The sequence below is a fragment of the Sturnus vulgaris genome, chromosome 2 (genome assembly GCF_052056855.1).
Source record: "Sturnus vulgaris isolate bStuVul1 chromosome 2, bStuVul1.hap1, whole genome shotgun sequence".
Taxonomy (NCBI): domain Eukaryota; kingdom Metazoa; phylum Chordata; class Aves; order Passeriformes; family Sturnidae; genus Sturnus; species Sturnus vulgaris.
Window position 1 is genome coordinate 17,389,634 of NC_142244.1, and position 13,987 is coordinate 17,403,620.

Genomic DNA, 13,987 nt, shown 5'->3' on the forward strand with positions numbered 1-13,987 from the left:
GAGGTAAACAACTAAAAGACAGACTCTCACCATTTGATGACAAAACACAAAATCCAGGTAGTAGAAAGGGAAGAAGTAGGAGAGAAACAGAGGTCACAGCAGCAACAGCCCTCACTGCCTTTGAAACAGTAATGCTAAGCTTAGAAAAAGAAATATTCCATTATTCCTGGCACCTGCTGAGAAAACATCATTCCCTCCACCTTGGGCTGCATGTATCTAACAGCAGAACTTCACTTATTCACAGAAAACTGCTGTTTATCTGATAAAAGATGAAAGATGATCAATAGGTTTTGTAATTTTAATAAGTCTGCAGGCTGCAGTAAACAAATGCTAAAGATCATCTTTGATCCACGTGAAATCTACATTTTAAAATGGTTTAGATAATAGACATGGAGCATGTTTTCATGCTGATACACCGAAGAGCACACGTGAACTTCACTATTAAATTAACATAAATATGTCTGTAATGGGATTGATCAAACATTGTTCTTCTTATGCACCTCTCAAATGCCTAAATTAGAACAAATTAGGACTGAGGAAGGTATCCCTGGCAAACTTCATCTCCTACAGCCAACCTGAAAAACTCCATTCTATAAACTCAGCCAATGAATGATTCGCAAGTAAGGATTTGAGTTCTGGCCCTCTTTGCCCTATGCCAAAGCTATTCGGATAATGTGAATCCTTCTTCTGGTTCTCCTGAAGTAATTCAGCATCAGATTATAGTTGTTTGGGGTTTTTTTCTTTAATAACACATATTTTCATTTCATCTTCTCTCCCCCAGTGTATTTTAGGCAGCAATCATCCCCTGCATGAATACTCAAGTGGGTGTTCTTTTGCATGCTGCATGCAGTTGAAGAGGCAATGTTTTGACTAATTATATGTAAACTCCATTCAAAGTGCCACTTGGCTTAAGGGCTCTGTCACCAAATATTCACATTTTTCCTTGTCAGGTCTTGAGCTGAGACTCAAGACTGAAAGGCTTGGGGGAAAAAAAAAAACTGAAGTAGTTTTCGGTCATACTCATGCCTATCTGGTTCACATGCATGACACAGAAAACAGATAAGTGCTGGGCATGGAGCATTTTCCAAGCCACATTACAGGCATTACCCTGGATAAGCCAAAGCAGGCAGAACAAGAGCTCTGCTGAAATACAGCTCCCCTCAGGCAACTTCACTCCTCGGCAGCCCCAGACCAGGGAGTTCAAGACCAAGGTGCTGCTCTGTTTGGTGCCCGAGGCACAGGGTTCTACACACAGTGAGCAAATAAACTGCAGCCAAGCCCCAAAGGAGGGCCTTGCCTTGATGCCTGGTTAATAGTTAATGCATAGGGCAAGTCCTCGGCAGCCAGGAGCTACCTGGGAGAAAAGCAGCACGCAGGGGTAGGCAGGCACACAGCTGAGAGCCAAGCTTCAGCATCCACTGAAGTAGCAAGAACTGCTCCCATCCAAAATACCACATTTTAATTAGCCTAAATGAGATATTTAGACACTACAACGATCAGGTTTTAGCACAGATGTTCCTGTAGGAGTAAGAGGTAGGTAGAATAATTGTATTTGTATTTTTGTGATCCCGGAAAGGCTGTGTCTGGACAACAACACTTGGTTGTCAACCAGGCTAAACATAATCATGTTAGGAGCTGTGACAGATGCATGTATGTGTGGAGAGTAATAAATGTTCTTCAGCTCTGGAGCACATTTCCTAAAGAGCTCCAGATGCTTTGTATGTGTGAAAAAAACATACAGACATTATTTTTTTCCTCCTTATTCCCACTTCAGGAATACTAACAGCACATACATAACTTATCTTTACTTTTTTTATTTCTTTTATCAGTTCAATTGAGTCTTGAATTACAAAGACTTTTTAAAGAGTGGGAAGGGAAAAAGTTGGCTGTTTTCCCAAGGCAACTAAAGGCTGTCCTGTAAGCTGAATGTAGCAGCAGGAGCTATTTAAATTTCCCATATATTATTTTCTTATTTAATTTCCTATATACATAAAACATAGCTTTGGAGGATCTAAAGGATGCTTGATAGATCTCACATTTCAAAACACCATCATGAAATAGGCAAATAAACCTCTGTGTTGATTATTCCAATTCCAAAACACCACATAATCTTCAGGACCACGTGAGTTAACACCTTCTCAGTGTTATTTATGTATTGACAACCAGATAAGTAATGCACAGTGAACAAAAAAAGACAACAGTGTGGCCTATTCTGATTAAGCTGGAATTGATTGATCCAGTTCCAGTTTGTTGGAAAGCCTACACACATTCCAGGAGATTTCTAAAGGTTGCAGAGTAAATCATCAACCATAAGTGAAAGTACAAAACCTGCAACCCCATTTTTCTATTTTCTTGCTTTATCTAAAAACCAGCACTGTTTCACTAAGGGGAGAAAGACCATTGAGGATGATTGGAATTGTCAGAATTATCTACAAATCCTTCAAAAAAGATCCCAAAGTTCAAACTGCCCAATTTTAAAATGTTACATTTCATTCATATTGATTTTTCTTAGTATCTTAATAGCTATCTTCCTAATCAGATGGATTAAAAAGCACCAGAAGATACTATCAAAATAATCAGAACTACAACAAAACAAGATAATGAGGAGGTAAAGAAAGATTAAAACCTCAAAACAAAACTTTAGGAATTACACCTTTTTTAACTGCAGATCTCATTAAAACTGTAGCTCTCATTAGAACTGCTATAATCATTTATACATGCAAATTGACAAATAAATTCCAGATAATAAAACTACTTCTAGGCACTCATTTTCTTGTGTATAAGATACCTTCTAACTATGGATGAGGCTGAACACTACCATGTTTTTATCATAGTGTGACCCTAAAGCTTCAAAGGAGTCAAAGGCCCCACTGAAGCCAAAGGCACAGAATGAGAAACTTTCTCCTTTCCAAATGGCTGGCATATACTGCAGACTTTATGGAGGTGGCAGCAGCCCACAAAAACACCACTAAATTGGTTTTCTACTATCTGATAACAGCAGCTTTCCTTCAGCACAGATCTTTGTGTGAGCTGCAAAAGTCTGGCTGAGCAGCTGGGTAAATGCCCAAGCACTTTGTCTGAAGTAAAATTCCTGCTGACACCATGGGGCAGCTGCCTAAGCAAGATAGCCAAATTAGTTTTAAATTAGCTATGCTTAAATAAGTGGCACTTACTAAAACACTGACGTGAACTAATTAGAAGGGGAAAGTTTGACAGAAATTAATTACCATTCCCACATTACAGTCACAGCACATCTAGAGGTGATGCTTCTTGCCAGATCTTTTTAAATACCTGAAGCCCCTCCAGATAATCCGTCTGTTCAGGAAAGGTCAGCAGATGTGCTGGGCTTTCTCAGATTGCCTCTGCTGATCAAATTTCCTGTTGCTGAATCCCTCAGATCCCTACATATCTTTAATATTTGGTAGCCACCTTCTAAATCTTCCAGTCCTCTATAATTCCATGTGGTTTCAGCAGTGGCAGAACCATCAATGTATAAGCATGTATTATCAGTCCTCATATTAATGCTATTTAAATGCTATTTTTATATACCCAGGCATGAGGGAACAGCCCCACCTCTGTGCATCATTTTGCAGAGAGTCTCCCACACAGGAACATGCTCAGTGATCCTGGTTATGCTGGAATACAGCTGCCACTAAAAAGAGCACAACAATTTTTGCCAGGGTAGATGGGGAAACTCTTAGAGGCACATACCCCATTACCTGACTGCAAAGGATTAAACTGATTCTGTAAAATACTACAACCGAGGTTGAGATTTTTTTTTTTAATAGATTTGTCCAGTTCATCAGGAACAAATTCTGATGACCCATAAACTAAGGAATCTTTACAGACTCCATCAGAATTTCTCACCAAAATCAACAAGTCTCTCAAATGGCTTAGCATGGGAGAGCCCTATCCAAGCCCCTGCTCCAAATCATTCAGAATAAAGAGCTGAATCTAAATTTCCCTCTTCCCAAATGCAGAACACAAATTGCTCAGCGACTTTTTGATATCTCACAAAAATACTTTGGAAGAGTTTTGATTAATCTAATGGAAAATAGGGAGGAAGATAGTGGGGACAGTGGGAGGAAAGCATTAAAATATTTCAAAGTCTTGAAGAAAGTTGCTTCCTTTTTAACTCTGTTTTAAACCAGATATTTGTTCTACTACAGCCATTATGTCTAACAAATAGAGATTTGCCTCAGGATGTAAAAAGAAGAGCGAGAGAGAAAGGGGGAAACTTGTTAGCTACTTCTTTGCAGCTGAGAAAGATAAAATCAGAGAAAAACACTTTGGAAAAGATGTTACCATAAGATAGGGCTGAAGGCTCATATATGTAGCTTCTTTAAGAGAGGTATAAAAAGAAGAAAAAAAAATTGTCTCAAGCCTGAAAATAAGCAGTGCTGCTTTTCCATCAGAAGAGACACAGCCAACAGCAGCAGCAGATGCATTATAGTGCTGCTGGGTTTTGAGTCAAGTAGTGAATTAACATCTGAGTTATTAGGAAAAATGAGATTAATTCAGCTGCATGAATAGATGGGAGAGGGAAAATAATAGTTCTGCCTAGTTCACATTAATACTAGAGACATCTGAAATTTAAGATGGAATTCGAAATAAGGTAAATTAAAGCTGCTTCTTCTAGAGAGAAGTAATTTCATGAGAGAATTTTGGTGTTTTTAAACATTTGAGTCAAGGAGAAACACGTGGAAATGTGATCAGAACGGATCATGCTTTGGAAATTAAAAAAAGAAGTTAATTAATGACACCAATTGGCACAACATTGAATAGTTCATTATGTTTTAGGCAAACCACTTTGGAAAAAGAAAAGCAAAACGCTTGAAGATTTGTAGTTCTTTCCAAACTTTTGGGAGCAGACTGTAATTTTGAAGTTACAAAGAGTCTTCATAAGAACTTTAGATCGCATCAGGACAGCCTCAAAAAAATTATTCTAAGTTCTCTTGCAAACTTGCTGAATTAAAAAAAAAAAAAACAACAAAAAAACCCCAAACACAACAAGAAAAACCAGATAATGTGCTATCTTCAATAAAATTAGGAATAATTTTCTGGAGAAAAAGAAATACGGATTGTCAGCAAACTGTACTGAGCTTGATGTAGAAAACAGGGGCCACGTGCCAAAATTTGGGATGTTTTGGGCTTTCAAATGAGGGCATTTTACAGCTCATCGACAGTGAACGGCCACCTATCTGTAACCATGACCCAGACGGAGCAGGATGCAGCTCTGTGCCATGGGAATCAGCGCTTCTTGCACCATTCTGCTCATCTAAAGCACGGGGTGTGGGTATGCAAAGCTCCCATCCTCTCCCTGCTCCAATAAAAACGAGAATGGATCCTACTGAAAGCATAATTCAAATTAATTTTAGCCCAAGAGATTTTTTTTTCTTTCTTTTTTAGATGGGTATTCTGAGAGGGTAAATTCTAGAAAGCCTGGCATATATTATAGGCTCGTTTTTAAAAGTAACTGGAATGGTGTTTGACCTTCTGCTTGAAATCCAGATGGGTTAACCTTGTTTATCTCCTCTGGCTGGCTGGCTATAGTTATGCACGTAACACATGAATGCTCAGTTTTACATTTAAAAGATCAATTGTTTCAAGAAGTTAAAAATTAGGCAACAAGTGATGGGTATAGTGATTCCCCTTCCCTTCTCTGAAAAGTTCTCATTTGCTTTCACATTACCATCTGCAAATACTTTGTTCTTCCACATCACTCAGAGAAATCCCTCAGAAAAATTTAGGCAGAGAATTTACATATCCTGAAAGAGATTGAAAGAACCAGAAGCCTCTTAGCAATAAAGATGCGACTGATAAATCAGCAGGACAAAAAACGCAGATAACAAACATGCATGAAGTCAAATTCTTCCCTAGTGTAAGCCTCCAGTTAATTATCGCATGTGTTACTTTGGTTCCGTTGCATTTGTATCTCTTCAAATTCCAACAGATTATTGAGTCCTGAAACAATATTAATAGCAATAATTTTTTTTTGTTTCCTGAGAAATACAAAAATTATAACAAAAAAAACCCAGAAAAATGTACATTTACATTACTTCACATAGCACTGCTTCCATACATTTCTCTTGAAAAAATTTTTATTACAAATTGCCTTAAGAATTTCTAGTCTATAATAACTTAGGCTTTCAGAATGAGTTCCCCTCTGGACACTAACTCAGGTATTTTACCTCTAGGCAATGAATCATAAAATTGCATAAAACAATAAATGAATCCTGAAAATTAGCAGCAAGTTGTTAGAAAGAAATCTGTAGAATTTAAACAGCATGCTTTCAAAAATTATTCAAAAAATTACCTAATTTGCTACCTGAATATTTTATGAACGGAGCAACTATTCTCATAGTAATTCACAGAATTGTTTGCTTCTTAGAAACTAACTTTAAATAGAATTTTTTACAAGATACCAATAATATAGTATTTCTCTCCCTCTGTATCCCATCTTCCTTCCCTCAGGAGATGATTATTAATCCAACCTGTAAGATGTTATTCTATTTTTGCCATTTCCAGAAACACACCTGCACACACAAAGTGCCGCTTAAATTCCCATACATAAAAGCCCAGAGTGATGACATTGTGCAAATTTGCATCATGGAGAGAAAAATCTCCATGAGAGAGGCAGAAAGAGAGGGACAAGACTCAAAATTCCAATAAGACTTTCTTCCCTGGAGTTGGCTTCACATGTCTGGATGGGAAACTACATAAATGGCAACAACACAGAGTGGATAAACACAGAAATAATTTCTGCTCCCAAAGATTTGATGTGGAGTTCCCTGACTGAAGCTTGCTGATATACAACTAAACAAAGGACCAAATGCTGCAGTAATTTGATGGCTACACTATATAATACAATATACATTACAATTTTTCTCTGCAAAGGTTTAAAATTCTGCTGCATTAATTGTGAGCTGCAAGATCCCAGCTCGGGAATCTGGTTTATATATATATTTTTTTTTTTTAAGGAGCAATTCAAACCTTTCAGTCATTTCTGAGTGACAAAACAAACATTTGATATGCAAATGATACGCAGGAATGCAAGGTGTTGACCCTTAGAAAGCTGATCACCCTGACTGAAATGATATTTACTGAGAGTATTTATAAAGTGACATTGTCAGACTATACCAAACTCTTGCTTCAGATTGATGTGATCAGAAGTAAAATACTGGATGTTCAATTTTAGTTTGAGCTGAATTTCTATATAAATTAATTCAAAATAAATGTTTTGAAAACAAGGTACCTCATTAGTTTGAGCCCTGCTCCAAAATCCATGTGCCCACACGAAGAGCCTCGATTTGCTCCCACCTATCCAGTGATCAGCACCTGGAGATTTCTTCTGTTTACCCCAAGCCTCAGCTTGTTTTGTGAGAGCTACACCATGGAGAATTGGAATGAATTTACAACACACACTGATGCGTTAAATATTTGGGAAATATTTTTATAACTTGGCTCTGTTTATTTCACATTTGGTTGTCATGCAGACGACAGCAACACTCTAAGTGAAATGAATGCAAAACACCCATGCTCTTGGCTGGAACAAACTCATGAAATTTGGATGAACAACAAGGAAAAGGGTTTTTAGTTCCATAGGTCTTTATTCAATGGCCAGCATATATTTACTTGAAATAAAACACCACCTAAATTAGTATTCCCTCATTAATTTCCTGGGTATTGCATCTTATCCCCTTAGTAAAGTGTTTAAGGCCATTGCTCTAAAGTAAATAATAAAATCTATTAACTAATTTTTATTGTACAAACCTGGAGGGGTCTTAGAGAAGCTTTCCTAAGTGTTCTCTGGTTCAAAATGTTTCATGTGCTTTTCTTTTTGACCAGGAAATTAGTTTTAGTGTTTGCAACTCTGAGCATTGCAGCATGCTATTGCACCCCCAAAATAGCACTTGCCTTAAAAAAAAATTGTAAGTGACAAATTATATAACTAGTTTGCTCTTTTATTTTTTTCTGGAGCCATGCAGGCTCCCATTTTCAAGGTTAACTTTACAAGATAGAAAACTTTACCAGGAAACTAGAAAAATTTATTTGTGGTGAAAGTTAGGATTTTCACCTAAGGCAGCAGCTTGAATTGTAGGTAAATCATGTACTGTGATATTTCCTAAAAAAACCCAAACCAAACAGCACGTATTGACAACTGGCCACACTCTAGACTTATTCAGAGTGTCCTGCTGCTGTTTATTCTATCATTTGTTGAAAATTTTCCAACCTTTACCCCCTTCTTCAAAGCTTCCATCAAATTCTAATTTGGAATATATTTCACCTCTGCATTCTCTGAGTTTTCAGAGAGTTGTGTTACCATTATGGCTTCTCCTTCACTTAAAAAATATAACAAATTGAAAAGAATTGTCTGCTACTCCAAAAGAGTCAGGATAGAGTTGAAGTTTTCATTACAGATACATCTCACAAAAGAAATAGGCCAGATAGTACAAGGATTTCATCAGGCTCCACAAGCACGTGTTTAACGTACTCTCATATACCAAAAACACAGAAAGATGGAAAACTCCAAACTTGCTGTTCTTGTAAGACTAAAGAGAAATACAACAAAGGATTGAGAACAAAATACACAACAGGCTTCCAAAGGTTGATGGTTTATTCCTAGGGAACTTACAGGATTTTAAATATTTCCAATCTACATGTCTCAAAAAAACTGAGGTGGCTTCTATCGCTAAAGCAGAATTTGCACAGACACCAGGTGCTTATGACCTCTGAGGCTGAGGAACTAGTTGGTTTCTACTTCTATTTTTCATACTTATATTGGCAAAGGACTGAAATAAGTCTAACTTCCACAAAGATGGATGTACCCACTGTTTGGGGCTGAAGAGAAACATTTCGCTGTTTTCCGAGGCCTGTGCATTTGGGTGAGCGGATCGAAGAACTGCAAACCAAGCTTTCCATTTGTCTGCACATTTTGTCTGTTATATATGAAGTTATAAATCAAACTACAGAGTGGAGATGAATGTTTTCATTGCTTTCCTGAAAAAAAAGCTGATTTGGACTGTCATACTTGAAAAGTAAAAAATACTATGCATTTCTTAAAGGGCCAAGTTAATTAAGAAAACAACATTCAGTCCCAGTCTCGAAATATTACCTCAGACAATATCACAAATCTGAAAATTTTCAGCTTCTCACAGACTCTAGAATAGCATAAGTTGTTCTCTTAACACTAAAAAGAATCGGCAGTGAAACTTAAATTTATCTGTTGACCAAAGTCAGCAGAAGAGTGAAAAGTTAACAATATGTTTGCAAGTTTAACATGCTCACAGGAAAAGTAGATACCTTTAGCAGAATACACATTTTAAGTGCTTTTAAGGAGTTGCATCTTCCATTCATGCCACCCTAAAAACATCCTTTATTTTCTTGTCAGAACAGCTGAGGCATCTTAGATTTCTATGTACTATACAGACACTCAAATATATGATTAATTGGAAAAGGGGGGGAGTATTCTATGGTTGGCTGCAATTATGCAAAAGAAGTATTTTTCTTTATTTTTGAAAGAGAGTTTGGTTATAATTTGGAAATAGTTAGGAAATAACCCAATGCAAGGAAAAAACCATGAAAAATTTACTCATCATGGTAGTTATAATTCAAGTCTGTGTGAACAACAGAAAATGGTTGTCAAAAACATTCCTCACATGAACATTCATTTACACATCAAATTCTTGTCCCCTTAGGCTGCTAGTGAACCTCTTTTTTTAAACTCCACTTCGGCTTCTTAGTCTTACTTCAGAAGGACACAGAGAAGAAAAATATATTTTGCAGATAGCTTTCTGTATTTTGTATATCTATCTTTCTCATCTAGTATACATAAAAAACCAAAAGAAAAGGGATCATTAATTTGTTACTTCACTGATTAGGAATTCTGCTTGGAAGGGTTAAGATAGAAAGCACTTATTCTGTAACAAGCATTACAGAATTGAACATAGCACTGCAAGTGCTCAACAAATGTCCCTTTACAAAGGAAGGCTACATTGCCTACATTTTGTTCCATTCTGCCAGTTCATCGGGTTTTTTTCCATGAATTATTAATGAATCATTGTGAAAAGGCAGGAGAAATAAAAGAAATAAAACATGTAAAATTAAGCCTTTAAATTTTTTCCCCCCTAGGTGTAACAAGAATGCAACTCAGAGAACTTAAGACAGCGAATAAGGACATGGGGATGGTATCAAAAAAAAGTCTGAATTTACTTGTTTGGATTCCTTAGACAAGCTTGTAAACAACTCCTGGTTTGCAAATCTTATCATTTTGCAGAGCAGCTAAATCATCTGATGAAAGGGAAGAAAAAGAATGAATGCTAAAACCTATTACCTGTCCCTGAACAGACTAAAAAAGGCTGATGGCATCATGGCAACCCAACGGGCAGGAGATGCAGATACGCAGAGCAGAAAAACAGGGTGGAAATGAGTTGTGCAAGTAACATCTGCTAAAGACCAACATGCTGTAGTTTCCACAGAGTTAGCTAAAAAAAAAGGGCACTGTCCAGTTCCACTTAGCAGACAGTTCTGAGAAAAGTGACTCTGTAAAGAAGTGTAGAACAAGGGAGGTTCTTCAACTCTTGCACGTACATTTATGTAAATGTGTGTGGCATGTGTCTGTATAAATCAAAGCATCATCTCATCACCTTTAAAAAAAAATAGGGGGGGCAGCTCTACAGTATTGCTCACAGGACTGTTTTAGTGCTATCAAAGCCTGTCATACTTCAGAACAAAAGCTGTGTAAACTATATGAAGGTTTTTGCCATTTTAGTTGTGATACTCAGGTACAAGTCTTCCAAGATTCTTGTCTCAACAAACAGCACGATTGACAAAGTCATCTGCTCATAATTAAAATTATTACTTCTCATAGACTTTTTAACAGAGGAGTTTATAGGAGGACCTCAGCTAGATTTCCAGATGTACACTTTTATGCCTTTGAAGAGGGAAAACAAAATTAAACCTCTAGATATACAGATGTGTATTTAAAAATGTGAGATGCCTTCCCTCTCTAATTACTCAAAGGCCAAATTTGAGCCTTCTGAAATTTGTGGTCTGGTGTCAGTAAATTCAAAGTCTGCATCAGAATTCATGGCCTATCTCTTTACTTTAAAACATTGTTTTTTTTCTCATGCCTGGCATATTTACTTCAGAACTCAAAGATCAAAAAGAACGGCTTCGCGAGTTCCTCAGGGCTAATCTTGGTGGCATCTTTCAACTGCCCTTTTAAAGAATAAACACAAACACTTTATAGTGAAGTGCAATGAACTCATGGTGAGGAGGTATGCAGCTTACTGACTCTGTCTGAGCTTGTTCCATGAAAAAAAATAAAAGTTCATTTCCCTAGAAGTCCATCTAGAAGTGAATGCCAAGAAAGCTTGAAAACACTCCAGGCAGCAGAAAATCAATCTTTCTGCTCACAGCTCTGAGCTGAAAAAACCTAACTGTTTGGTCTCATCATTGAGCTAAATTCATGATGGATCTTACATTTTTGTTCCTGTCTATTCTGTATCCATAATGTGGCAACAATTCCACAAGTTTTGGTTTATATTTCTACTATTTTACCTACACTCTTTGGCTGAATGCTGCCGTACTTCAAACTCTTACAAGTATCCAATCAAAAATACTCCCCCTCAAATCCACCTCCAAATCAGTGACAACAGTATCCAGTTCAAAACTTGAACCGTGCATTCTTTGTGTGAATACCCCAAGAGCTTTGCATTACATATTTTTCTAAGTCTTCTGCTGAAAATGCACAGATATGCCTGAACTAGACATGTGACAGGTTTAAAAGGAGAAAACATAAAAAGATGGTTTTGCAGATGGATTTTGACCTAAAGTAACCTCCATACCTTTCTAGCCTTACATGCATCTGTGGATACAGAGCAAGGTACAAAATATGAGACGTATACTTCAGTACAGGATCGTATTTGGGTATCGGGAAGGGTCAGAGGCCCCAGGGGTTGAAGGGAGGACAAATATAAATCATGGCCTGCCACAGAGCATAAAACCTCTCCTGAAAGAAAAACCCCACAAATCACCAGGACTGGTTCCACAGCAGCTACAAAGCTAGAAAGCAGCTGCAAAACCCTCCTCTCATCCCCAGAAGCTTTCCAATAAAATGTTTGTGGCAGTAAACCCAGCATCCTCTAGAGCTGGGGTGAAGTACAGCGAGGGTAGACAATGAGGCGGAAAAACTCTTCCGTAGGATTTGGCTTTAATGTGTGCTCAGATGTGGCCTGTGGCACATTCAGACCCCACTTGAAGCTTCTTCCAGATGTAAATTTTGTTGCTCTTTCGATCTAAAAGTAAATTCCTCCTTGTCAAACTCAACGTGACTTTGGAAGATTTGTGCTCACCGAAGCCGCTCCGCTTGGCGCCCAAGCAGGGCCGGCCCACGCACCACACAAATAAATGACACAAAGAAAGAAATGGCTCCACTTTGTGTGTCTGGTGGAGAGGAGCACGAAGGCAGGGCTGTGAGGGGAAGGGCCCTGCCCTTTTGCTCGCCACCTGTGACCCATTTCCCGCCTGCCGGCTCCGCTGTGGGCCACAGACCCGTGGCTCAACGCCATCAGAAGCTTCTCCTACATATCTTCATCCAAGTGACCATTTTCCATCGCTGCCTCAAACCTCCCCTTTTAAAAATCGCCAGGAAAGCTGCCCAGGCGAGGGCTGAGGGTTTTGTTTAGTCACTGTTCAGCTGCGGCATGGCTCCAGCAGGAGAAGGGCCCCTCATCCCCACCTTTATCCCAGCCCAGCCCAGCACATCCCTCTCCTCCTTCACAGCACGGCTGAGGCTGGCACAGACACCCTCCTGCTACCAAAATGGTGGTGAAGCCACCACAGAAACACCGCACGCTTTCCTCAGAGGAGCTTTACGAGAGCTCCTCACAAGCCCCAAGCACGCTTTACCTGTGGCCGGGAGCTGCGCCTGCAGGGTGGCGAGGATGGCGATCCTCCTCCACTTCATCCTGCCGGGCTGGACAGTGCTGGGGACGGGAGAGGAGAAGAAGATGAGGATGAGAAGAAGCTCCTCCACACGCTGTGCTGGCGTGTGGCCGCCACAGGAAGAAGCTCGCCTCCTATGAGGGCTTTTGGAGTCCACCTGCCGGCTTCCTCTGCCTTCACAGCCTCTGTGTGAGGGCTGGGGTTTGCCTTCTTGGTACTGGTGTTTGGGGTTTCCTTTGTTATTCATCCTCTTCCTCTCTGCAAGATGGTTTTCAATGAGCTGGGGTTTTTTCCACTCTGATGGTTCCTAGATCATCCCCGCTCAGCGGCTGCTGGTCTCTGTTTCTGGTATCAAATTTGGCCTGACTTCAAAAGGGGTTTATGCAACTATTCCCAGTGTGAAGCATAAGGCATAAATAGAAATTTAAAACTGGAAGTTATAGTCACTCTTGAACAATACAGCTAAATACAACACATACAGTCATACAACATATACATACATAAATACAACACTAAATACAGCTAAATACAACAATATAAAACTCATTTCTAACTCCCACTTTGTAAGAAATGTCACATTATTGTGCTTTTTTCAAAACGTGGGCAAATGAAAATTCTCACTTTTTTATTAATAAAGTCCAGTTTAGACAACTGTGAATTAGAAAAGCTTGAAAACATAGCTTAGATGAACCCTAAGGCTTAAAGCTCAGCCTCACTTCCCATCAAAATACATCTGGCTCAACAGATCTGAGTGTTTAATGTTTACAACAGTAATACTAATAATGCACTTGAGGATCAGAGCTTAGGCTGGGAGGAAGTACAACCATCTCAGTGCATCTCTTTTTTTCTCCTGTTTCTAATTCTTAGAAAAGAAAGAGGAATATGCATCCCCAGGAGGTACAGAAACTGGGGATAAAAATTTCCCTAAAGTATGGCGGGATGAGAGTTATTGTGCACACAAAAAGTAAGGCTTTATAGTCTTTTGAAGGCAAAATAAATTGAAGTTCTTGGAAGAAATTCATCACCTTGCTCTCTGGAG

The 13,987-nt window shown here is 38.7% G+C and overlaps 1 protein-coding gene across 4 annotated transcripts in view; it reads right to left on the reverse strand.

Moving 5' to 3' along the window:
- The window catches only part of CD247 (CD247 molecule), a 47,997-nt gene extending 34,573 nt beyond the window's left edge, over window positions 1-13,424 (reverse strand). For all 4 annotated transcript variants that reach the window (XM_014882823.2, XM_088158218.1, XM_014882822.2 and 1 more), the window contains exon 1: window positions 12,913-13,424. In XM_014882823.2, the coding sequence (XP_014738309.2) occupies window positions 12,913-13,195 (283 nt within the window). In that variant the 5' untranslated portion in view covers window positions 13,196-13,424. The remainder of the gene's footprint in view (window positions 1-12,912) is intronic.
- Between the last annotated feature and the right edge of the window lie 563 nt (window positions 13,425-13,987).